We start from the raw sequence: 27,753 nt of genomic DNA on the forward strand, positions 1-27,753 counted from the left end.
GAGAGGGTGTTGCATTCTCTGGATGTCAGAAGGGTCCTAAAATTCTACCTAGATAGGACTAAGAATATCAGGAAATCTGACCAATTGTTTGTGAACTATGGGATTGTCCGTATGGGCTTTGCTGCATCCAAACGTTCCATTGCTAGGTGGATTGTTTCTAGTATTACTTTGGCCTACCAACTGGCTCAGAAACCATTGGGGGCGCGCCCTAAAGCGCATTCGACAAGAGGAAAAGCGGCTACCGCGGCTTTTCTCAATAATGTCCCACTCTCCGAGATCTGCAAGGCAGCCACTTGGAGATCTGTCCACACTTTTACCAGGCATTATTGTCTGGATTCGGACACCAGGGCAGACACTCAAGTAGGACAAGCCTCCTTGAGGAATCTGTTCCAAACATAATCATTTTCATGATTCTTTTTCTCCATGGGTGATACAACCTTAGTTTCATTTGCCTGCTGGTGGAAGGGGAGCTTGCTACTCTATTCAGTGCTTATGACTATTGATGAGGATCCCCTGGAAGAGAAGGGTAAGTTACTTACCTGTAATTCTAGTTCTCTTCCAGGGGTATCCTCATCAAAGTCATAAGCAACCCACCCACCTCCCCAGGCAAATGAGAAGAGGTGTATTATTCATTATGGAAAAGGTATATCTTTGTGTTTAGGACTACGGTCCCGCAAAGAACAACTGACCTAACTGTCACCCCTGAGGCATGATGGGATATGGAAGTCAGGGCTGCCTTAAAGGCACGGTGCCAGTTTTTACCTGTACAGGGCTTTTTAGTCTCTATGGTATTGTATTGCAATGCAGCCTGCAGGCTGGCAATGTGTTATACATCTGTGTTTTTCCACAGTTTGTTCTCTTTATTTTTTGCTTTCTCATGAGTGTTTACCTCATTAAAAAAAAAAAAAAAAAAAAAAAAAAAAGAGATTTGGGTGTATTGTTATACCTTTATACATATATATAGATATATGTGTGTTATTGGATGTGTATATTTACATTGCCTAGCCTTTTATGGGAGCTGCATTTGCTTGGAAAAAATGATATATGTTTATACATATACAGAGCTGTATATATGTATGTTTTTTACATATATAATTTTATTATTTCCGGGGTCCCCGCACATGGGCGGGAATATTCAGTGCTTATGACTTTGATGAGGATACCCCTGGAAGAGAACTAGAATTACAGGTAAGTAACTTACCCTATTTTATCTTGCAGCGATCAGCACAAAGGGAAATGCGACATTCACAAACAACTACACAGTTCCCCTGAGGTCTAGTGTTTCATAGGTTGTTCCCTGTGTCCCACTCTCTCCTTGCTCTAGCGATAGTAGTTATTCCCCATCCACTATAGGCAAGATCCACGGCAAGCCCCACAAGTAATCTGAGTGTCACTCCGACTGTGTCTTAAAGTCAAAAGTGTTCCTGCACTGCAGTGTTGTCTAGCAAGCAAGTTCCCCAGGGCTGACCGGTCCGAATTCAGTCTTTCTTGCATCTGCAGGATATGAGTGTTTGGAGTTCCTGATCACGTCTCCTCTGCAGACGCTAGAACAGCTGGTTCATGTGAGTTCAAAACACATTGCTCAGGCAGGCTGCACTCAGCGATCCCTGAGGAGTTACTCAAACCTGGTTGCACTCCTGCAGCAAACAGAAGTTCCTTGCAGCCCCTTCTGATAGGATAAGTCTTTTAGTTTCTCCCTGGACAGAGAAAAGGTGACGCAAACTTCCTGATGCTGGCCCTGCTTCCCAATGTAGTTGCATGTGGGATCTCACAACTGTCACTCCTCCAGCGCCTCACCCAGTCAGGTTGCACTTCTTGTTAGTTCTGGTGATGCACTCTGTCATAGGGGGCCACCCTACCTATATTGTACACAAGCACCGACATGCACAGCAGCCCCTCCTAGACATAGGGGGCGCTGGCTGTCCACCGCATAAGGCTACAGCCCACTCAACTCCGCAATCCATCCATAGTGACCTCTCTAGACATACAGGTCACTGAGCCCACCCAGCGCATGGGCTCCATGCCGATCATGACAGTGATACTTTGCGGCGGCCCTTCCTGGCATATCGGTTCTCTGACACCTCACTGCACATGGCTCTGGCGCGATCGGTACAACAAAGTCCATGGCTCCCCTGGCATACAGAGGTCCTCAAATTTGTTCTGCACACGGGCAACGACCCAATAGGTGCAGCAACTGTTCCTCACACCTCGCTCTGGGAATCCACCCGACAGGATTCCCCACTGGACCTCGCCCCTTAAATGCTCTCCTCTTGACAGGGCACACTGGTCCCGGCAAGCAGACAGACGCTGGTGCTCCAAGCTCCAGGACTGGTGGCCTTTGATTTCCTGAGTGATGTCCCTTCACCCACCAGGGAGACTAGCAGGCATTGGACCCCCATTCCTGGTCACAGACGGAAGTCTTGCAGAGCTTCTCTTCCTCGCACAGTTTGACTGGCTGGTTGACAGTTGACAGTTTTTGAGGTCTCATGCTCCCAAGTGTGATTTAGAGTCAGAGTCTTTGAAGTTTATGTTGGGGGTCTGCTTCCTTTTGAAGGTTCCACTCCTCTACCCACTCTTCCTCTTGAAAGCTGTATGTTACAGAAGGAGAGACTCCAAAGCTGATAGACCCACAACACAGGTCATGGGAGTGAATAAAGTTCACACCTGGATGTCAGCCACAGTGATACATGTATCAAAAGGTGCACAGCACTGTATCCTTCATGTACTGCTCTAAAACTAGTTGTTAACCTCTCCACTAGGACCCTGCCCAAGGAAGAAATGTAGTTTCTGCAGGAAGGCCTGGGATTTGTACCTGCTAAACTTGAAGACCCCTTTCGTTTGACCAGTGCACTTCACCAGTTCTATCGCAAAATCCACCTACAAGCTTTTTCTCAAGACAAAACCACCCCTAATCACGAAGTCTCCGAATTACGCAATCCATCCAAGTTCGCACCAACCATGGCAGTGACTGAGAGTGAAGTTCTCACTTTTGAAAAAGCAATGCTGAAAGATGAGGCACATATGTGGCCCCTTCAAACCTATGACAACCTGTCAATCCGATAGCACCAGGCTCAGGACCCTCACTGAAGACTTTACAGTGCCTATCAAACCAGCAGATAAAGGCGGGGCATTGTGCTCATAAACACTACAGGCTATGACCAAGAATGCCTACGACAGTTGACGGATGGAAGATCCTACCTCCTAATTGAATCCAACTCTAGTGATAGCTGTAGAAGTCCTGGACTGGATCACCAAACTTGAAGCAGACTTATTGGTTAATCCATCTCCACCGATACCTTACTTTTACGTCTTACCCAAGATACACAAGGGGGTTCAACCCTGCCCCCCAGGAAACCCATTGTGGCTGTGATAGGCCCCCTATTGAAGCCAATAAGCAGATTCTCCTTATAGCCATTGGTCAATAAGACTGCATCATTCTTGAAAGACACCAGGGATGTGTCAAACCTGATGGCAGATACCAACCGTCAACAGGACATTGACCTATTGGTGACACTTGACGTGGAGGTGCTCTAAACCAACATACCCAAAGACGTCACCATTGAGGCAAGCCTACGAGCTGAGGTTTGGACTTCAGCCACCCCCATTGACTTCGTCATCAAATAAGCATCTATTGCACTTAAGAAAAATTTCTTCAATTTCAAAAGTGAACTCCAAGATTCAAGGGACGTCCATGGGAAGCACCTTTGCCCCAAGTCTAGCCTGTCTGTATATGACTAGTTTTGAAGGAGACCTCATGTTCACAGACAGAAGTCTCTACAAGGCAAACATCCTGTCATGGCGACACTACGTTGACAATATTCGAATCCTCTAGAAAGGCAATACAACTGTGTGCCAGGAATTTTGTCTATTAATCAAATCTCTGAATCCATTTTTCAAATGTACCCACTCAATCTCTTAACAGATAAGTTATTTATTTATTTAAAACGTTTTGCATAGCGCGAACAAGACCCCGGAGGATATCAGAGCGCTTCACATTAGTGGGATGGGGGACAAAGTAAGGGAACATTGAGGTAAGAGGGCTGACATGATGAGCTAATAACATTGTACATAAATGCTAGCAGAATATACCTTAATAAGGTACGGCAAAACATTTCTTAATAGGTAAGGTCAAGAGTCACAGACAATACAATTGTTAGGAAAACAACCAGAAGGGACATTTCGACAACAGACGAGCTATGTTCACAGGAACTTGTTCATTAGGATTGTTTTTACTTCATGTTTGAACGCCGCTGTGTAGGGGATTCTGCGAATTTCCAGTGGGAGAGAGTTCCAGATCTTAGGTGCCGCGCCCGAGAAGGCACTGAGTCTCATTTTCTTTTTGCTAAAAGTCTGTGATTTGAGTAGCAATGAGTGTGCACTTCTGGAAGGTCTAAGACCACCTGATATTTCCAGTTTTTGAGCCAGGTATTGTCTTTCCTGGATCTTCTGATTTCTATCAATAAAGGAATTGTATTCACCACTACCTTCAAGAAAAATACAGTGTGAGAAAGTGCCCTCTTTCTTGCATGGTATGCCCCCACTTTTTGCTGAATTGCTGATGTGCTTTGACTGAGTGTACCCTGGGCTCCTGCCAATCAGGTGCCCAGGGCCTGTGTTCCTTCCCTAAAACTGCATTGAAGCCTAAACCCAATTGGCATCTCTGGCCACAGGTCAGCCCCTGGTAAATGGTACTACAGGTACCCAGGGCACTCTGACCAGAGAAGGCCCCTAAGGACTGCAGCACTTATTGTGCCACCCTTAGAGGCCCTGTCCCCTGACACTCGCACACTGCCTGTGCAAGTTGCGTGTCTTGGTGCAGAACAAAGCAAAGAGCCGACATGGCAGACATCCCTGTGTGCCATGCCCATAAACCACTGCCCTAGCATACATCAGTCACTCCTCTAGCTGAGTGCCCTATGCCAGTGGTGAGAGTACAGGTGCATGAGCCCTGTGCCCCCTACAGCACCCAGGTCCATTCCTGGGCACTGTAAGTGCAGTGCTGCCATTAAGAGTATATGGTGCTGCGAGTTTGTCATTACGAACTCCACAACCCTATAATGGCTACACTGAAGACTGGGAATTTGGTATCAAACTTCTCAGCACATTAAACCCACTCTGATGCAAGTGTGGGATTTAATGTAAAATGCATCACAAAGGGCATCTTAGAGATGCCCCCTGAAACTCGACCAACCTCCAGTGACCTGACTGAGTTGCTGCCTAGGCTGCCACCACCAGACATGTTTCTGGACCCCTGGGTAGAGAGCTTGTTGCTCTCGGGGGACCTGAAACAATGCACATCCTGGGACGAGGTGCCAAGCCTCCTCCCCCAGGATGGGCAGGGTTCACGTAGGAGAGGCTTCAAAGGTGTGTTGCCTTTGTGAGCCTCTCCAGACCATTTGCTGCTTTCAACAACTGGTCCCCACTGGTTCTACCCCCCACTTTGGGCGGGAGAACCGGCGGGAAAAACAAGTGAGGAAGAGAGGTGTGCCCACCTCTGCCAACTCCACCCCTAAGGTGGGGAAGGTGAGGTGAAGCACCACCTCGAGTCCCCGCCATCTTGAGGATGGTGGGACCCAGCCAACCAGGGACAGGCTCCTGCCCCCCTCCCACTGGAGAGTGGCAGAATAGGGGGTGTAACCACCCCAGGGAAAGGGACCCATTGGTCCCTGCCCTTTACCTACCTGTAACGCCCCTAAATTTAGTATTTAGGGACTCCCTGAACCTTCCTTCCTCAGATCCAGCAACCACAAGAAAAAGAAGAGAAGGACGAGAAGCCGTGCAGAGCTAACAAGAGGACGACGCCCACTGACTTGGCCACAGCCCTACCAGGCTGTCTCCCCTTGAACCTGCTCCTGCAAAACCCCGGCGTGTCCAGCAGACAGCAACCTCAAAAACCCCGGAGGACCTGCCTGCTTTCCCTTTCCAAGCTATTTCTCCCGTGAACACCGGACGTGTTTGAACTGCAGCTTCTGGTGCCAGCCAGGAACCACGAATCCCGCACACTCTGCACCCGCCGAATCCGGCCCGAGATCGAGTGGACAAATACCACGAGGCGGTCCCCCCCGGCGATCCTGACCCGAGATCCTGCGACCCCTGACCTGCCTCAAGCCTCCTGACGACGCCTGCAGCCTCAATCCCGAGGACCCCCCCCTACCGCGACCAGAGCGGGTAAGAAAATCTGACGTCCCAAGGCACCCCTGCACCCGACGCCCCATGGCCTTGTGTGCCCAACCCAGTGGTGCCTAACCAACCCTCTACATCCCAACTTACCCCTTGAAGTGGTGGTCACTCTGGAAGATCCTCGGTCCCGAGCCTGCAGTGTTTCTTTGTCTCGGAGAATCTCCATTGAAATCAACAGGGCACCCGACCTCAAAACAGCACCCTGCACCCGGCCGCCCGAGTGCCGCTGAGGGTGCCCCTCTGGTGCTAACTTGGTCCCTAACGTGCCCTGAGCTTAACCCTAGGAGCTTTGCTCCCACAACCCCGTGGCCTTCTTGCCAGCAGCCACCAACCGGAGTCCCCCTATCCTCCATAAGATGTCATTGGGCCTCAACACTCTGCACCCGGCTGTCCTAGTGCCACTGGAGGTGCAACAACAGTGCATCACTGACCCTGGGAGACCCCTGAGTCTTACCCCAGAACCCTAACTCAAAAGACCGATTACCTACCTGGAAATCGATCACCTCTTTTTCCTCTTTGAATAACATTTCAGTGTCGACTTTTGAAAACTGAGAATATTCCTTAAAAATCACACGATTAACCAAAACTCATTTTCTAACTGTTTTCAGGAGATGTCTCAGTGCTGAATCTAGGTATCCAGCACTGAGTAAGAAAAGTATTGTTAAAGTAACTTACCATATAAGTGAATTTCCTCCTATAGGATAACATTGGTGATTCTATGTGAAAATGTGTCAACTTTTGAAATACAATAATATTCTTTAAAAACCGTACCTCTAACTAAAATGAATTTACTCAACTGTTTTCAGGAAATGTCCCAGTGCTGAATCTATGATCCAGCCCTGTGTTAGCAAAAGTAATCAAAGTAATTAATTGCATTTTACTTAAAAAGCCTATTCGTTCGAATGTACTATACCTTAGTGTTGCAAACTGCCTACTTAAACTGTAACCAAAATCAGTACAAGTTATACTGCAATTTTTAACTGTGTTCATAAAAGTAATCTACTACTGCAAAGTATTTTTATGCTTACTTGTGCCAGGCTTGCTTGGTTCTAGAAATAAAACGACAACATATTTTTTATACAACAACAATTGGCCTAGAGTTCAGTTCTTGAGTGTGTGAATTCATTTGCTGACTGAGTGTGTACATCAAATGCTTAACACTGTCCTCTGATACCGCCTTACTACTCGACCAAGCTACCACTTTAGAGAGTAAGGTTCTATCTAACTTTAACCTCTGCCAAACCTCTGGAGACCCTTGGACTCTATACACACTGTGCCTCACTTTGGTGCAGTATATATAGAGCCAGTTTCTTACAAACAGCTGTCTCCTCATCCCAAATCCTTATGGGAAAATCTACCATACGGACAGTATTTCCGTCTCCAGAGAAATTATAGCACCATAAGGGACTTTGACGTCCAGGCAAAAGAATTAAGCAACAACGTTGCGACTCTCAAATACCTCTCCAAAACCGTTGCCTAGGCTTTCAAGAGGGCTCGGAATAACCACTGTGAAGCCTTACCAGAGACCAATATCCGACCCACTGAGGATGTCCTAACCTTGTAACCACCTTTACACCCAACTCTAATCGAACACAATGCATTATTGTGAAACACTATGCTATCCTGCCCTCGAGTACTTTGGACATCCCATGCTTTGCATTCAAGCATACCCATAACCTGAGGGACATCATGGTTAACACTAGACCCAGATTCCAGTTGATACCGAAACAAAACTCTCTCTGGACTTTACTCCCTGTCATGTGTCATTACCCGTGTGATACCTGGGGTTTGCCATTTGACCAAGTGTACCAATGAGGTCCAACTGAACCTAGGACAGCCATGGATGCAAAGGATGCCACACTAACTGCAATACACAAAATTGTGTCCATCTTATAACATGCTCATGTGACCTACAATATGTGGGCATGACTACGAGACCAGTTAAAAGTAGGATACTGACACTCACCATCCACCTGACAGCAATTGTCAAGGTCATGACTGTGTGAATTGACTCAGCCTTATATACCTCTTGCTCACCTGCTTTATTCCCGTTAAAGGGGAGTAGAGGAAGGGTAGGCCACTGGCGCTTCCCACGCAGGACCACATGAGTACAGCCACTAACTTTGTACTTTTTAAAGATGCGCTTTTCCATTTTACCGAAGTACCTCCCATACCTACATGCTGAGACTTCCTTACTGAGCCTTTCAGTTGTATAATAGCAGGACGCTACCCTCTGCTTTTGACCTCCGGGTCTACAGATTAATTCCTATGGGTAAGATCCCCACTCTCACCTATGGGGATTTCACTGCCCCCTATTTATTTACTTTTCATGTTGTACTGTTGCAGGAATTCTGCTCTGGAACAAAATTATGCTTGGGACCATAGAACATCAGTATGTAGGGACTGAGTCACTAAACAACCTCAGTATCTTTGAGTCCGACTACATACAGTGTCACACTTGCCCTCCTAACCTATCCATCGAATCAAGTGAATTGGCACCCCAGAACACAACACACTCGAACCTTACAGCCCTCTCATTCTGTCAAGAATTCCTGTCATGCGAGGGGAGGAAAACGGTACCAGCGAAAACGGACTACATCTCCCAGGATGCTTAGCGGTTGAGAGGTTATGTAAACAGGAGAGCTGTTACATAACTCAAGGAAAACACGCCCTTATGTAAACAGGAGAGCTGTTACATAACTCAAGGAAAACACGCCCTTATGTAAACAGGAGAGCTGTTACATAACTCAAGGAAAACACGCCCTTATGTAAACAGGAGAGCTGTTACATAACTCAAGGAAAACACGCCCTATAAAGGGAGGAACCGGGAGGTACAACGCTGTCGGATATTGTGTTTACACCGACGTACCTGCTTAGTGAAGAGCAGTGTTCCGGAGTGGTGCTCCCGTAAGGCAAGAACGGAGGTAGGTCGAGTCGTTACTCCCTGGGCCGTGTCTTGCCCCATTGTCACCTGTGAAGGACCCGGAAGCTCTACCGGATAACCATTGAGCTTCGCTTTTTGACTCGGCTGAGTCAAAGCGCAGTGGCGCTTTTGCTGGTTGGAGTCGTAACTCCCAGCCCGACCAGAGGTACAGGGACTGCCAGCTGTAACGCACACCAGGAGGTGTTTGCCGCGTTACAGACTCTGAAGTCCACAGGATCGATCGAGCGGCTGCTCTCGGTTCAGTCTTCTTTGCTTGTGATTGGGGTATCGGTGACGCATCACCAGGAGGTGACTCCGCGTCCCGGTGCAGTCTGAGGAAGAGGTTGAGCGGCTGCTCCCTTCAGGTAGAGACCCCGGCTGGGTGTTTCCCTGACTCCTCGATTCTCCCCAACACTCTTCGTGCCCCTCACAGCCTACCGATTGGCATCGTCGGCCATTTCATTTCTGCCCTCTGTTGGCATACGCCGGGATCGGCGTATATGCAGAGGACGGTTAGGACCATCCGTGCTGTGGGCTGGTAACGTACTTAGCCTGGAGGATTCCAGTGACTATAACCTTTGTTTATTCCTTGTATTATTTTTGCCTTCATTAAAATAACTAAACCTTCACAAGTGGTTGCGTTCTCATTATCGTGTCTGTTAAACGATCCTGAGACGTTCAGGGCGTTACAAAATATCCGACCCTAATAACACTAACTGTCTCCCGGTCGATAACAGACATGGCAACACTTGATGATGTGCTGGCTGCTTTAGCGACCGTGCAAATTGAATTGGCTGCCTCCAGGCAAGAAACAGCCGATGTAAAAGCCAGACTGGATGCTATCCAATTGGACCCGCTCACGCCCAGCACCTCCCTCACGAACCAGACCCCTGCGGTAGTAGTGGAAATGCCGGTAGCCGTCCCCTTGGCAACACCAGAGAGGTACAGTGGGGATCCTAACACAGTGCAGGTATTTCTCACACAAGTGGCGCTACATTTATCGTGCAAACCAAGGGCGTTCCCCACGAGTCAGGCTCGTGTGGCTTTCCTTATATCCTATTTGGCTGGAAACGCGGCACAATGGGCCGTACCTCTGGTGAGCAGGGACGACCCCATCTTATGTGATTGGGGTGCTTTTCGCGAGGAATTCCTGAAGGTCTTCGACAGAAGGGCTGACTCGTACACGGCGGACCGTGAAATGCTTGAGTTGAGACAGGGATCCAACGACCTGGTGCAGTATCTCAACGCGTTCCGAAGGCTGGTTGCGGAAACCAAGTGGCCTGTTGCTAAACAGACGGCGCTCTTCCATCACGGGCTGTGCGATGAGCTCAAGGACGCCGTGGCTCATATTGACCCACAACCCAAGACATGTGAGGGCCTTATCAACCTGGTATTACGGCTGGAACATAGGCTAAGTGAAAGAAAGGGGGATCATGGGAGAAAAGGAAAATCCCTTCCATCCTATGTGACAGTGGGAAGTCCTGAAACTCCCACCGCATCCAAGGGAGAACCCATGGACATCGGCGCAATACGAGCGAGCCTCACAGCCACGGAGAAAGAGTCACGCCGTAAACAAGGATTGTGCCTATATTGTGGCAAAAAAGGCCACTACGTACGTGAATGCCCTGCCAAACCGAAGACGTCACGTTATCGGGCCAACCGGTCGGTAACAGCCGTGGTGGACGTACCGGCGGAAAACTAGAGGACTCCCAGACCAAAGAAGGGGCATCTCGGAGTCACTCATCCATCCCTTCACTTTCCAACTCGGTCACTAAGGGACAACGACACCTGTTTCTCACGGTGCACGTGGGAGTGCATGACCAGTGGATACCCGTTGTGGCCATGGTGGATTCAGGGGCCACTGGCATGTTTATGGACCACAACGAGGCATGCAGGCTAGGGCTAGTGCTTCTTCCCAAAGCTGTACCCGAAGACGTCTATGCTGTAGACGGAAGGCGATTGGTGACGGGGCCCATCGGGCAGCACACGGGGGTCCTTCCGATGAGATGTGGGAGGAACCATTTGGAACAAATCGATTTTAACATCATCCGAGCGCCCCAATATGGCGTCATATTGGGATTGCCGTGGCTACAGAAACACAACCCCTCTGTGGATTGGCCAACACATCGCATCGAACTGACGTCACCGTATTGCATCCTGCATTGTGGAATAAGAACGGAATCCCTTGACGCAGATGAGAGCGGGAGTCAGACGGTGGCTACAGCGGCAGAAAAAGATGTGGCTCTCCCCCAGGCTTATCACAGTTTTGAGGATGTATTTGATGAGGTGAAGGCGGAAGTGCTACCACCACATAGACAGTTTGACTGCCAGATCGACCTGGTGCCAGGGGCCAGCGTTCCCAGCGGCAGGCTGTATGCCCTGACGGAGCCTGAAAACGTGCATCTCCGGGGGTACCTGGATAAACTCCTCAAGCTAGGATTCATCCGCCCGTCCAAGTCTCCGGCCGCCTCGCCACTCTTCTTCATCCCGAAGGCTAATGGGGAGCTGAGAGCCTGTGTGGACTTTAGGACATTGAATGCGATAACCGTAAAGAATCGGTACCCCTTGCCTCTCATCAGTGTACTTCTGGAACAGGTCAAGAAAGCTCGTATCTACACCAAGTTGGATTTGAAAGGGGCATACCATCTGGTGCGCATGAGGGACGGAGACGAGTGGAAGACCGCCTTTAAGACCAGATTCGGCCTTTTTGAGTATCTCGTCATGCCGTTCGGTCTGTGAAACGCCCCGGCAGCCTTTCAGTACTTTTTGAATGAGGTATTTAGAGAGGAGTTGGATATCTACGTGGTCGTATATATCGACGACATCCTCATCTATTCGTCCAGTGTGGAGGAGCACGTACACCACGTCAAAGCTGTGCTCCAAAAGCTGAGGGAAAACATGCTGTTTTGTAAACTCAGCAAGTGTGACTTCCACGTCACATCCGTGGAATTCCTCGGAGTGATGCTGAGTCCAGAGGGACAGGAGATGGCAGAACGAAAGATCAAGGCGGTGAAAGAATGGCCGGTGCCCCAAAGCGTGAAGGACGTCCAAAGTTTCATTGGCTTCGCCAACTTTTACAGGCGGTTTATAGATGGATTTTCAGGATTGGTGGCCCCAATCACACAGCTACTGAGGAAGTCCAAGGAGTTTGTCTGGTCCCCTGAAGCGAACAAAGCCTTTGAGGCCCTGAAAAGCGCCTTTGGTAAGGCGCCGGTGTTGGCTCACCCCGATCCGGATCTCCCCTACGTGGTGGAAGCGGACGCATCGGATGTGGCACTGGGGGCTATCTTGTCCCAACGCAATCACGACACAGGGGTGCTTCATCCCGTTGCGTACATGTCCCGCAAACTCAACGACGCCGAACGCAACTACCATATTGCGGAGAAGGAGCTTCTCGCAATCCAGGACGCCTTCACCGAATGGAGGCATTGGTTGATGGGGGCAAGACATGTGGTATCGGTGTACACGGATCATCGGAACCTACAGTTCATGACGGCCACAAGACACCTTTCTCCCAGACAGCTGCGGTGGATGATCTTCTTTGCGGGGTTCAACTTCCGCATCACATATCGGCCGGGGACGGAAAACCGGAAGGCGGACGCCCTGTCCCGTCAATCTGCAGTTAAGGAACCATTGCCTGCGACCGAGCATTCCATCATTTCCCCGAGGATGGTATTGGGGGTTATCCAACCGGATACTTTCCTGAGGGGAATAAAGAGAGGGATCAGGTCATTCGCATGGCGGAGGTGGCTCCTCAGTCACAGAGAATGGCAGCTGAAGGACGGGATACCCCTGAAGGGCAGGTGCCTATTGATACCCACGCCTAGGCTAAGGAAACAAGCATTCATCTGGTGCCATGACTCTCCATGCGCAGGTCATTTGGGCTTTGAAAAAACGGTGGCTAGCATGGGACGGCATTTCTGGTGGCCAACCATGAGAGTGGATGTCAGGAGGTGGGGACAGGAGTGTCCTACGTGTGCTACCATGAAGGCCGACCATGGCCGAACCCAAGGGCTCTTACATCCACTTCCGACCCCGGATAGACCATGGGATAGCATATCACTGGACTTCGTGGTGGGCCTACCGGTAGACCAGGGGATGACGGCAATACTGGTGGTGGTGGATTACTTGACGAAAATGGGGCACTTCATCCCCTGCAAGAGAGTCCCTACGGCCGGGGAATTGGCGTCACTACTCCTCAAGAATGTGGTACGACTGCATGGATTACCTGGGGTGATCGTGTCGGACCGGGGGTCGCAGTTTACTGCGCAATTCTGGAAGACTTGGTGCACTGCGCTGCATGTTAAGACCGCCCTGTCCACTAGCTACCACCCTCAAACGGACGGCCAAACCGAGCGCCTGAACCAAACGCTCAAACAGTATCTGCGATGTTTTGTGGACCAGGGCAGGGAAGAATGGGTCGACTTGCTATGGGTTGCAGAGATAGCCTATAACAACGCCACTCACAGCTCCACACAGTCATCTCCGTTCTATAGCAACTATGGCCAACATCCCAGGTTCTTGCCATTTCTACATCCGTTCAGAGAGGACAGGATTCCCGCCACAGCGGACAGGGTGGCACACATAAAAGACACGTTGATGCGCTCAAGGGCTGTCCTAATAGAGGCCAAGAGAAGATACAAGGCTGCGGCAGACAGGAAGAGAAGGCCCGGGCCACTGTACCGCACTGGAGACTACGTCTGGATATCCACAAGAAACATGAGGTTTCGAAAGAACAGTGTGTTCCATCCCAAGTACATGGGCCCCTATCGAATTACCAAGTGTATGGGTCCCGTGAACGTGAAGGTGTGCTTGCCCCAGTCATTGCGGATACACCCTGTCTTTCATGTATCATTGCTCAAACCAGCACCCTCCAAGCCGTCTGGGACACCTAGGCCGGTATGAGTGGAGTCGGAGGTGGAGTATGAAGTGTCGGGCATACGGGCGTCCAAATGGCGCGGGGGGAAGCTGTGGTACCTGGTTGCGTGGAAAGGCTATGGCCCGGAGGAGCAGTCATGGGAACCGGCTGAAGGGGTTCATGCTCCGCGCTTGGTCTCCTTGTTCCATCGGCGTTTTCCTGCCAGCGCTGGACCCGTGGGGAGCCGCTGAGAGGGAGGATGTACTGTCAAGAATTCCTGTCATGCGAGGGGAGGAAAACGGTACCAGCGAAAACGGACTACATCTCCCAGGATGCTTAGCGGTTGAGAGGTTATGTAAACAGGAGAGCTGTTACATAACTCAAGGAAAACACGCCCTTATGTAAACAGGAGAGCTGTTACATAACTCAAGGAAAACACGCCCTTATGTAAACAGGAGAGCTGTTACATAACTCAAGGAAAACACGCCCTTATGTAAACAGGAGAGCTGTTACATAACTCAAGGAAAACACGCCCTATAAAGGGAGGAACCGGGAGGTACAACGCTGTCGGATATTGTGTTTACACCGACGTACCTGCTTAGTGAAGAGCAGTGTTCCGGAGTGGTGCTCCCGTAAGGCAAGAACGGAGGTAGGTCGAGTCGTTACTCCCTGGGCCGTGTCTTGCCCCATTGTCACCTGTGAAGGACCCGGAAGCTCTACCGGATAACCATTGAGCTTCGCTTTTTGACTCGGCTGAGTCAAAGCGCAGTGGCGCTTTTGCTGGTTGGAGTCGTAACTCCCAGCCCGACCAGAGATACAGGGACTGCCAGCTGTAACGCACACCAGGAGGTGTTTGCCGCGTTACAGACTCTGAAGTCCACAGGATCGATCGAGCGGCTGCTCTCGGTTCAGTCTTCTTTGCTTGTGATTGGGGTATCGGTGACGCATCACCAGGAGGTGACTCCGCGTCCCGGTGCAGTCTGAGGAAGAGGTTGAGCGGCTGCTCCCTTCAGGTAGAGACCCCGGCTGGGTGTTTCCCTGACTCCTCGATTCTCCCCAACACTCTTCGTGCCCCTCACAGCCTACCGATTGGCATCGTCGGCCATTTCATTTCTGCCCTCTGTTGGCATACGCCGGGATCGGCGTATATGCAGAGGACGGTTAGGACCATCCGTGCTGTGGGCTGGTAACGTACTTAGCCTGGAGGATTCTAGTGACTATAACCTTTGTTTATTCCTTGTATTATTTTTGCCTTCATTAAAATAACTAAACCTTCACAAGTGGTTGCGTTCTCATTATCGTGTCTGTTAAACGATCCTGAGACGTTCAGGGCGTTACACATTCGTACTGTGCACAACAAAATAACCAGGAGACATGAAGGAAGTTTAGAATAGTTAAACTATTGTGCTCTGAAATGCAGTATACGTGCTACAATGAGAAAACAAATGAATACTAAAAATACAGTTAGTATGGTTAATTATCCATATATCATGAAAATCCCTGACTTAAACCCCCCTCCCTTGCTAATGAAGCTAAATGATTATATATCCAAGATTACTGGCAGACCCCATACCTTTCCATACACAGGTGGATGTTCTGCATCTCAGAAGATACAATGCTCTTGTCTCAGAACTCTTGTTCGATGTGTCTGTTTTTTGCTCATGTGCTTGTTTATATGATGGGCATGTGTGCACACAAACCTCAGCTGCATTCTTGTATGATGTCTAGGTGCTAGTGCCTGGCCAGAAAGAAAACATGGGACATAGTTGTTTGACCTGGTCTATGGTGTTCAAACTAAATCCCAGGAAAAGAACAGAACGAGAAAACATATACAAGTTCTGTGTGAAAGTACAATGTGGCACAAAAGCAAAGGTGATTATATAGTAATGTGTTCAAAGGACAATTAGGCCTACAACGTGCACAGTTGGGCTAACATAGGGAAAACTAAAATGGGCCGTAGAAGAAGTCTTTTTCAAGTTGTGTGTTTTTACACGTGTGGTCACTTGCCTTCTGTATGTGTGCACACTTATCATTTAAAGGCGACTTTTAGCGCCCTCTTTAAGCATGAGCATGTCTACCATGAGGCGACTGGACCAAAGCACCACATATCTCCTAATGCTAAATACACCTGTTTTATTATGTTTTCTGCTTTCCATCTAGGTTGGACAATCATACATTGAGGTAATTTCCTAGTAGGGAAGTACCTAACATTACACACTCCTCCTAAAGTGTAGGGTAGGGATCTTTTAGGTCCTGAAGACATACCACAGACCCAGCTGGACATCTAGGCGTTAAACATGTCGACCACATCTACACATTAGGATATCTTGGTCCATTGAGCACTTATGATAGCCGCCTTCTCATTGTTTTTATCTCTGCCAGTGGTACCATCATATTAAAACTTTTTGGTATCCCTTAGACTGTTTTAATCTAGCTTATTTTTCACTGTGCCACACTCACTCCACCCTACCCTCCTCTCGCCCTCATATACACTCGTTATTACGGCAGAAAATGAAAAAAGATCTCCGATAAAGAGCCCTCCTGCGGGGCCCATAGGGCATTGCAGCATTGGCGCGACGAGGAGCACACCTTATGATGAAGCATGATGTCCATTTGGATATGTGAGGGAACCCAGTAATAATCTTAAGGATTCCTCTAGGTTCTACCCTTGCTTCCTTTTCTCTTTCTCTCTCTTATGAACAGCATCGCCTCGATTTATCAAAAGGTTAGCCAAGGGCCCCAGCAATGCTCTTTATGATTCTCTTATCAGCCTTATCTTTCGAAAAAAGGAACCCATAGCCTGCCAATTGTTGTATTAGTCACTGGCATTCATACAAATAGTACATGCATTTAATATTCACGCACAGTACAGCACAATATCCTTCATGTACCATACAAATCACAGGCACACATACACCCAGCGCATGCATTTAGTATGTACGTACTGCAGAGTACTGCATTATCACTGTAGTGTATGTTTCCCAGGCACACATACACCCTGAGCTGATACACCGCTCTTGTTCAGCACAGCACTCCACACCAAACCGATGTAGACCAAGGGGTAAGTTAAGCACACAGCAGTGGAACTTGAATGAGTGAGCCGCTATGCCTCACTCCAGTGACGCAGTTTAAAAAGGACCTGTTCACTCCTATTGATCACTACACGGTATACTGCCACCACCGTGCTTGTGCTGCCTAATTCCTGGTATAGGCAGTAGCCTTTCACCACTATTAAGGCAGTGCTTTGGGCGCCACTCCCTGTCCAACAAGGCTACAATCGGTGAGGCAGGTCTAAGTCATGGCGCACATTCATGAGCTGTGTTTTCCTAAGACAACAAGAATTAGTATTAATGATCCAGAAATTAGTACACTTGGGGCAATCAGGGCAGGGTTGCACGTCCTTTACCATGCGGGGGATTTTTCCATCTCAACACTCCCTCTGCACTTCCAGTTACTTGACCAACAAGCAGGCAATAACTTACATCCCAAACAATTGTGGCTCAATTTAACAGTAGTAATCTCAAGATTTGGGTACCTTAAACTGCTTGAAGAGTGTAGGGCCATAATGAAACTACACATGTATGATGTGGAAATTCTGTGCTACTCAGTGCAATTCTAAAAGTATTCACCCACTTCATGCTTCAGAAAATGCATTTTTCATTATTCATCTGTTAGTTATACAATTCTGGTATAGCGTACCATTAGCATATCTTTTTTGCAATTAACAAAAGTCAGTTTGTGAATCATAAGTCATTATGTGACCAGTTCTGAATCACAGATAGAAACACGTGTAAATCCTGTCATCATCCTATTTGAAAGTCATGACAGTATGTAGAAGTGGTTTGCAGCTACAGTTCATTGATTGTGGACACAAACCATTTATCATTTGTAGACTGTATGTAGTTGAGGTTGGCAACGGGGTAGCAAGTGTAATCCATTGAATGCTCTCCCAATGTTTTCTATGCCTGGAAAGATTTTTTTCAAGCATCATCTATACCTGAAATCTTTTCAGACAGACAGTCTAAACGTTGGGGTGGTGGTCTGCTGTCCCTTACAGGCCCCCATACCTGCATTCGCAGCCAGTTTGCCATGGTTCTCAAAATGCCTCCTGCTTCACTAATATTTATTAGACAGAAGGTTTTAGGGACTCCAGCAAATTTACTTGTTGCAACATTAATTGCATTACAAAATGCAGCCCCGTTCACTATCCAATTGTGGTACAGATTACATCTTCTGGTTTGAGAGTGGGGCTAATAATATTCACATGTGATCTCTTTTTGAGAGCCCATTAATGAGTGGCATGTCAACATTCATTGATCTAGCCTACCAGTGATAAATGGTTCTGTCTTCTCACTTTGGTGAAATGTAATCTGGATGATTTACTGTAAAGATATCTTTTTTGTTGATAGTTCTAGGAGTTTTAAGTTTGTTGGGTATTGCCAGAAGTTGACTTGTGGTGTTAACAGAGTCATTTTGCTTGCGTCCTATATGTTTATGTATATCAACTGAAGATATTGGCAGGTACAGCAGAACCCTGATAACCATCTACTTCCTTTTCTGTATTGTGTTAAGAATTGTGTTAAGTGTTCTATTGCATACAGGTGTGGGTGAGTAATGTCAGCATATTGGTAACTATGAAAGTGGTGCATCTGTTCAGTGTTTAGCATTGGTTGTATTTTCTTGTAGGATTCTGTGTGTTATTTAGTAGTAAGTGCTACTGCAAACACATTGACTCCCAAATGTATGGCCTGTTTGTGCTGTTGTTTGTACAGAGTTCAGTGTGATGTGCTCCACAAGAGAATACACTGATACTGATTACTGTTGAGGCCTTGTGTTAGCCCTCTCAAGCATATCTAATCTGATATTCAAGGATGGTCCAAGGATGTCATCTACCTACCCACTCCAAAGGTTCTACTTTAGATTGGATCATAGCTTAAGCTATCGATAAAATTGTAATCACCCCCTGCGATTGGTCTGATCTTCACATCATTACCTTCGAAATACCCTTTATAAAAACCAAAACATCCTCACAACCTATTAAGCCCAAAAAATGGACTTGTGACAATAGAGGAATCAATATGGATAACGTCGCAGCTTGCTGTGAAATAGAATTGCAACCACCTAAGAACATGGTTGACGTCAGTGACCTCACGAACCACTATAACAAGACAATTTCGAGCATTTTTGAGGACATAGCCCCTTTAAAACTCAAAAGGATCACTGACAAAGACAAAACCCATGGTTTAATAGTGCCCTTGATGAAGAAAGACGTTCACTGAGACTTTCAGGGTGTAAATGGCGACAATACGCTTCATCTCCCCACTTAACCCAACTGAGACAGTCCAGGAAAGCCTACAATAAAAAGCATTCTAAAGTTTAAAAAAAAGACTTTTTCAAGAAAGAACTGCATAATGCAATAAACAGACCAAGAAAACTATTGATCTACTAAAAGATCAGTCCAATAAATCTGCCAAATCGGCACCAGCCGCCTATAAAAACCATCTTAAATAGTGAAGATTTCTCCTCTTTCTTTACAGACAAAGCAAATTCACTGGAGGGGGAGCTCAAAAAAGCAGCCGAAGACCTTGAAAGCGATAGGAGTACTTTAGATGAACAACAGTTTCAACTAGAATTAGAAAAACCAAAAAACAATGCTTGATGGTCAGTATTTAAGCCTGTCAGTGAACTAGACATTGCAAAGATCATGTCGACCACTAAACCTAACAATCACTATAACGATCCTTTACCTGCAAAGTGTTGGTCTTCTATAAACCATCTGCTCCTCCCGTCATGGATAAAGGTCATCAATGCTTCGTTGACACAAGGCCAAATACCGGTCTGCCTAAAAACTGGTCAAGTCATTCCACTCTTAAAAAAACCAACAGAGAACCCCTCTGATCCCAACAATTTCAGACCAGTAACAAACATTCCCATGCTAGCCAAAGTCCTGGAAAAATGTGTGCAACAACAATTGAGCCTTCACATTTCGGAATTCAATCTGTTAAATGACTTCCAATCAGGATTCAGACCAAACCATAGCACAGAAACAGCAATTCTGCACATCGTGGATGACGCTTTACTTGCCCTCGACCACAACGAAACCGGTCTCCTAATCCTGCTGGACCTTTCGTCGGCTTTCGACACGGTAAACCATGCTAAAATACTGGATCGCATGAAAAACAGAATGGGCCTAGCGGGAACAGTCCTAAAATGGTTTAGTTCCTTTCTTGAACAGATCGCAAAAATTCATAGTCAACCAAGCATTGTCCGGTCCAACCAGGAATACAATCGAAGTTCCGCAAGGGTCAACACTATCTCCGGCGTTATTTAATCTATACGTAGAACCACTCACGGATATATTACAAAAAGCAAACATTTCTTTCCACATGTACGCAGATGACACTCAGCTGTACATCAAAGTCACATCGACAGAAGAGATAAGTACCATGAACCTGGCACTAATGAGAACCCTCCAATGGCTAACAATAAACCCCCTGAAGCTAAGCCCTCAGAAAACCGAATTCCTGCTGATTAAGCCCCAGAAAAGCAAATCAAATATAGTAGAATGGACCAACCTAATCACGGCGCTAAAGTGTATTCCGAAGATTGTTGACTTTAATAAATCTTTGGGAATTATTCTGGACAAAAATCTGAACATGTTAGCACATATCAACACGATGGCAAAAAAGGCCCGTTTTCATTTAATCTACCGTAGAAAACTAAAACCATTCTTAAATAAGACAGATCTCAAATCAGCAGTTCAGGCATTGGTCATATCAAGGATAGAGTATGGATGCACAACTCTGGGCGGGCTCCCCAAGATCTCAGCAGCCGCACTGAACGCTTGTCTTCATGCAGCCACAAGACCAATATCTAGATCACAAAAATTCGACCATATCTCCCCTCGTTTGAAAGCACTCAACTGGTTGCCCTTCGAAGCAAGAATTCAATTCAAGTTGGCATGCATCACTCACAAAGCGATACATTACAAAACACCAGGTTACCTAGCCCAGAAAATCACTCTATCAGGAGGGTGCCGGTTTTCCAGGAGCCACGCAGACCTACTACTTAAACCGGCTCGATTTTGTAAGAAAAGAACTTATGAACGAGCGTTCTCAGGGGCAGCTCCTAGAACCTGGAACGCTCTCCCGCCTAACATTAGAAGAATCCCTTCCATCGCGGCATTCATAAAGGAAGCAAAATCGTTCTATGTGAGGAAATATCTCCCTTAATTTTCAACAATCTAGCTATTGTCTACGGACCTGTAATGACGGTTTTCTTGCTACCTCTCGTCGTTCATTAACCCTTTGTGGGTTTGTTTATATGTATTTTAAGCTTAATGTGTAGTTCTAGTCATGGTACAATAACTGATGACTTGGAAACATAAATGGTTTTGTTTTTGGAAATGCAATTGTAAAGCGCCCTGATACCCTACGCAGGGTCATGTTCGCGCTATAGAAAACACCAAATAAATAAATAAAAGATACGTGTTGTGCAATTGTGTGTTTTTGTAATATGTTGTTCTCCGTGAACTGTGTGGCTGTGCTTTTGAGTATCACAAAGAAAAATTCTGATGCTCTTAATAGTTGATTTAGAGCAATAATGAGAACTATATATTACATTCCACAGATTAGTATGATCAGTATTCCTCCAAGATTAGTTGTCATCTTTTAATCTGAATGCTTCTTATATTTATTAATCCTTTCTTTCTTCCAGGATGCCTATTTCCTCAGTGCTGAAGAGTGCATCACTGCAGGATATTTGCAAAATAAGCACCCAAACCTCTGCCGGCTCTCACCTGACGGCCACTTCGGATCTAAATTTGTGTCTGTGGTGGCAACAGGTAAGTCCTGAATGCAAGTATCTGGCATATTCACTTGATCATTGGTGTCCTCCAGTGCTGTTACGGAACTGCAGAAGCACCACAAGAAGCTCTCCAACATGGTCAAGATTTCAAAGGGAACTGTGAAAGGTCTGCAGTAGTGGCTGATGATTGGGCCTGTGGAAAACCCCTCTCCCTTCCCTAACCGGAGATATCTGTGGAACAGATGCGTCACGTCTTGGATGGAGAGGTGGAGGTCAGAGGACTCTGGTATTTGGTGGAGTCCAGGCTCTGCAGCAACTGATGGGGCTCCTGGCAATTCGCTTGGCAGTGAAAGTCTTTCTTCCTTCAATCAAGGGGAGGTTGGTGCAGGTATTCATCGACCGCACCACTGCCCTGTGGTACTGCAACAAACAGGGCTGGATGGGGTTGTGGAACATTTGTCAAGAGGCCATGCGTCTCTGGACAATCGCTGGAACACCAGGGCATTTCCCTGGTGGTTCAACACCTGGCAGACTCTGTGAACGGTAGGGCAGACAAACTCAGCCTAAGGTGCCTAGCGGAGCACAAATGGTATTTCCATCTGGAGGTGGTGCAAGGACTCTTTCAGCAGTGAGGAGTGCCTTGGTAAGATCAGTTTGCCACTGCCAAGAACACGCAATGTGAGCAGTTTTGCACGCTGGAGTTTCCAAGGCGACTCTCGCTCACAGACTCTTTTCGTCTTGAGTGGAGCTCTGGCTTCCTGTACGCCTTTCTGCCCATACCACTTCTGCCCAGACTTCTAAAAAAAATCAGGAATGACCGAGCCCAAGTTATTCTTGTGGCTCCGGATTGGGCACGGAGAGTCTGGTATCCCAAACTGTTTATCATGACCATCGGTCCTCCAATCAGGCTGCCTCTTTGAGAGGATCTTCTGTCGTAGCAACATGAGATGGTTTGGCACCTTAACCTGTGCACCCTTCACCTTCATGCGCAGAGGTTGAGCGGTGACAGTTGACAAATTTCAACCTTCCTCCTGAAGTCTCTGATGTTATTCTGGCAGCCAAGCGTCCCTCAACCAAGTCGATACATGCCTGCTATTGGGATACGTTTGTGACGTGATTCCCACAATATCAGACTCCTTTCTGCACCTTTATCCCAGGTTCTTCTATTTGCTCTGTCTTTAGCCCAGTAGGGCTTTGCTCTGGACACAATTAAAGGTTATCTTCCAGCCATTTTGACTTGTTTTGTGGTTGCTGGACAAGCCTCTGTTATTTAAGTCACCTGTTAGTGTCTAGGTTTCTTGAAGGCTTGCAGCACATGTTTCCCCCCGGCAATCCATCATGCCCTAGTGGGATCTGAGTCTGGTTCTCTCTCTCTCTGAAGATAATTTATTTTGGTTTAAAACTTTCAAAAGCTGTACATAAATAAAAACACATTCAGTTTCACACAATTTATTGCCATATAGCAGCAAAGTGCATCATAGCATGGGAGGACAGGAGGAAAAAGAAGTTCAGCAGAGATTTTGTATCAAGCATAGGCCAATGACAAAAAACTAGAAAACAGTCTACTTTGTTATTGGACTTCCAGTCTACCGGTAGAATTTATTGACCTGATGTCATAAAGAATACCCCCCTTGTACCCAACATGAGTTTGTGACGATTGATCAGTAATAATACAACAAACTGTACTCTGCACAAGTTACACGAATAACATACAATAAAAAATATCACAAGGTGCATTCATTATATAAAGTCATATGGATATATATATACTCATATATACATATCAAAAGATAGTATAATTACTTAAAATAAATCATCAATTCAAAGACCTCAGCATATGCTTTAGAAATGTTGCCCTCTACGGGCAGAATGTTCTAATAGCCTTAGAGCCCTCCGTAGCAGACTCTTCCGGCTATTAATGGTCTGCTCCCTTGTTAAAGGCCTTCGGCTTGGGCCTTTAACGCTGGAGCTTGCCTTTAATGGCCGGTAGAGCCAGCTATGACGGGCTCTAAGGCTATATTAAAACTCTATGCCTCATCTTTCTAATTAAACATACAATGTGCAAAAATCTGCTCAGGCTAAAGACAATAACAGGTGAAATATCAGTTAAAAATAATCAAAGGTCTGGTGGAAAGTGCCAAAACGCAAGGTAAGGCACAGAGACCTTATCCTTGTGTCTGAGTTTTATATAATTTGGACAGAAAAATAAGACCTATTCAATGTTTTCAACAGAATAATTAATGCACAGATCAAATGAAGCGACATTTTATTAGACATTGACCCACTTGGCTATATGCATATTTATTTTAAGGACTACTCAACAGAGCTTCATGAACAGGGGCCTAGTCAATGGTGGTTGAATAAAATCTAGATATGCTTCATACGTAGAAAATGCCTTATGAAAGGAGAACCTATTGGTGAAGGAGCCAAAAGAAATGCATCAGTGCGGGACAAGATGGACATATTCCCAGAATGCTGCTTTAACAATTTCTTTGGAACTCTGCGTGATTGTACAGGGGTTGTCCCATAGATGGTCTAGGCCCAATTTCCAGTACCATTGGCAAATATGTTAGAACCAAGGATGATTGGTGGTATCAGTCAAAGACAGAATCTCCTTTAAGGCTTTCCTACATACTTAAAGTTCCTCAGTAGCCCACAGCCTGATCCAAAATAAGAGGTCGCAAGGCAGCACAGAACTCAATGCGTGTGAGGGGGATGTCCATAAATAGTGGAATTAAAGAGGTCTTTTGGGGAGATTACTAAACGATCTTCTAAAGTTGTTTTCTTGAATACCTATATGGACTACAGGTGAGTACCCCAAATTTCGACCTAATACAGTGCTGCTGTTTGGCCTTTGTCCCTATAGACCGCAGCTGGTGTGATGGCCCTAGATCGGGCACCCTTAAAAACTGTGGTTCTCATTTTCTTGACATGTGCACCCTTTGAGCCGCTGTACAATTTCCCTCTGAGGCTCTTGACCATCAGAACTGTCTGTTCGAGGCATATGTACTGTAGATACACATGCTCTGCATACTCCTGCCATTTAGTGTTGGGTCCGGATGTTTGCAAGTTGTTTTTCTTTGAAGAAGTCTTTCCTAGTCACTAGGTAAAGTGACTCTTACTTTCGGTGATACTGCGCATGGGCATTGACGCCATTGTTAGATTGTTTTCTTTCCTCCATCGGATTCAGATGTGGTTTGTGGTGCTCCGGTTCAAAACTGTTCTTCGGGATCCCCTTGGTGCGCACCCCACTGTACCCTTTCCGGTATTGTTTTCATACATGTTCCTTCATTTCTGCTTGTCGAAAAAAGCGAGAAAACTCCATCTTCAATCCAGAAGACATTGTGAGCGGCCTTCGGGCCTCGCCGTTTCTTCGACTTCCACTCCATCGTACCTGTCGAGTCTACCGCTGATGGAACGGACTCCATTTCAGTTCTGTCCCCGGTGCCACGCTAAGTATCTGCACACCGACCTGCACAAAGTCTGCAACTTGTGCCTACCACCAGAGCACAAGGAGGAAGATTGTGATGCTTGTCTATCTTTTCGATCGAAAAAGACTTTGCAGGATCGTTGGGCTCGACAAAGGGACATGCAGAGACAGAACATAGAGTACACACCGGATATCTTCGGAGAAGATACCGAACAGGAAAAAGCCCTTTCCATTTATGAATCAGGCTCTGAGCTCAAGATCGACCTACAGTCCGAAGAACTTCCAGCGGGACATGAGGTCATGAGTAAAAAAGCCCCTTTGCCCATCAAACCTGCTCTTGGCAAACCCAAGGCTTCAGGGCCACCACTGCCTTCGGGCCATGGTCGGCAGCAAGAGACGGTTTTGAACGCCCCGCCTTCGGGCTCGGCACCGAAACAACAAGTCAAGCCTTCCAGTTTAGGGTCGAGACAAGACTCCTTCGGAGCCGGAACCTTCGACTCCGAAAGACAAAAAGCATTGGTCTGGTTCGGCACCGAAAGGTAAAGATCCCTTTCAAAACCTCCGAAACCGATTTTGGACATTATGAAGGGAAAGTTGGACCCAAAAAGAAACGTCTCTACATTAATCCAGAGACTGGACACATTGTAGCCAAGGATGATACACCATCCAAGAAGAGAAAAGAAATGCTACTGAGGATACAAGTCCCACTATTCCTTTGAAGAAAAAGAAGGACATGGCTACAAGCCCTATCTATCCTCTTCCTCAATCTCCTCCACCACTTTTACCATCACCAGGGTCAAATCTCCTTCAGATTACGCCTCAAGGTTCTCCTCATACACAACCTGACTTTGATGATCGAGATAATAGTCTTCCACCAGTAGATAATTATCCTGATCTATATCCTGCCAGGCCTTCACCTCCTGATGATAACCTTGCTTACCAGGAGTTGATTTCAAGGGCAGCTTCTTACCATGCAGTTGCTCTATATAAAGAATCTTTAGAGGAAGATTTTCTGTATGAGACAGTATGTTCCATACATAGAACTACACAAAGCTTGCCTATGTTAAAGGGTATGTTAAGACATACAGATTACATTTTTAAAAACCAAGTTTTGCCCATGTTCTAACACCCATAGTCTATAAAAAGTACAAACCTCCACCATCTGACCCAATTTATATCGAAGGGTAGCTTCCTTTAGACTGTCTGGTAGTATCAAATGTTAGTAAAAAAGCTAATTCACAAATCGCAGATGCGCCTCCTCCAGACAAGGATTCTAAATTAATTGACACATCAGGCAAAAGGACAGCAGCGCAATCTGCCAACCTATGGCGCATTGCTAATACACAGGCGGTTATAGCAAGATATGATAGAGCCCACTGGGATGAAATAGAGGAAATTCTAGAGTACCTCCCAGAAGAGCATAGAAAAATGGGACAAGAGCTAGTGCCGGAAGGGAATTTAATATCGAATTCTTCTATTCGATGTGCACTAGATGCAGCTGACACCGCAGCAAGATGAATTAATACCAGCATTCTCCTCCATAGGCATGCATGGCTTAGGATTTTTGGATTTAAGCCAGAAGTTCAACAATCTATTTTAAATGTTCTTTTTGATAAGGAACACCTTTATGGACCTCTAGTAGATGTGTCACTTGAGAAAAGAAAGAAGGATACAGAAGTGGCGAAATCTATTCGAGCCATGCAGTCACCATCCAGCAGAGGCTCCTTTCGTCGCTCATTTTATAGAGGAGGATCCAAAATCAATACCTCAGATCCCAATACTTCCTCCTATAAAACAAACACACTATCCTCTTCACCCAAGGGTTTCTGTAGGGTAGGCTACAGAGGGAACAACTCCAAGGGTAGAGGAAGGGGTTCACCAACACGTTCCTCTCCATCTCCCACTAAGCAGTGACTTACCTACTAATTCCCCCCCAATCATATTACACCTGTCGGGGGAAGACTATAGCACTTTCTTCCCATTTGGCAAGTAATAACCACTGACAAATGGGTAGTAGACATTATCCAACATGGTTATTGCCTAGAACTCACCAGTGATGCCCCCAGTATTCCACCTCACAATCATCAGCTGTCATTACAACACTCACAGCTACTCAAACAAGATGTACAAGTCCTATTAGCAAAAGCAGCTATTGAACCTGTTCCAATACAATATCCAGGGTTAGGAGTATATTTACAGTAGTTCCTAAATCCCAAAAAGGATGGGTCTCTACGACCAGTATTGGATTTAAGGCCCCTACATTTGTACATACTATCAGAGGACTTTCATATGGTCACTCTCCAACAAGTGCTTCCATTTTTACAGCAAGGCGACTTTGTCTACCCTAGACCTAAAGGACGCATACTTTCATATTCCTATTCATCCAGCGCATCGCAAATACCTCAGGTTTGGATAGCGGGAAAGCATTACCAATTGAGGGTACTTCCGTTTAGAGTGACTACTGCACCTAGAGTATTCACAAAATGTCTGGCAGTAGTAGGAGCTCATCTGAGAAGTCAATTGTGGGAGAGAGGCGCATCAACACCTACCTGGTGC

At 46.6% G+C, this 27,753-nt stretch overlaps 1 protein-coding gene across 2 annotated transcripts in view; it reads left to right on the top strand.

Annotated features, from left to right (window-relative positions):
• The window catches only part of NPLOC4 (NPL4 homolog, ubiquitin recognition factor), a 453,775-nt gene that overhangs the window by 271,651 nt on the left and 154,371 nt on the right, over positions 1-27,753 (top strand). For both annotated transcript variants that reach the window (XM_085617373.1, XM_085617374.1), the window contains exon 11: positions 21,678-21,804. In XM_085617373.1, the coding sequence (XP_085473499.1) occupies positions 21,678-21,804 (127 nt within the window). The remainder of the gene's footprint in view (positions 1-21,677; positions 21,805-27,753) is intronic.

Source organism: Triturus cristatus, chromosome 7 (genome assembly GCF_964204655.1).
Source record: "Triturus cristatus chromosome 7, aTriCri1.1, whole genome shotgun sequence".
Taxonomy (NCBI): Eukaryota; Metazoa; Chordata; class Amphibia; order Caudata; family Salamandridae; genus Triturus; species Triturus cristatus.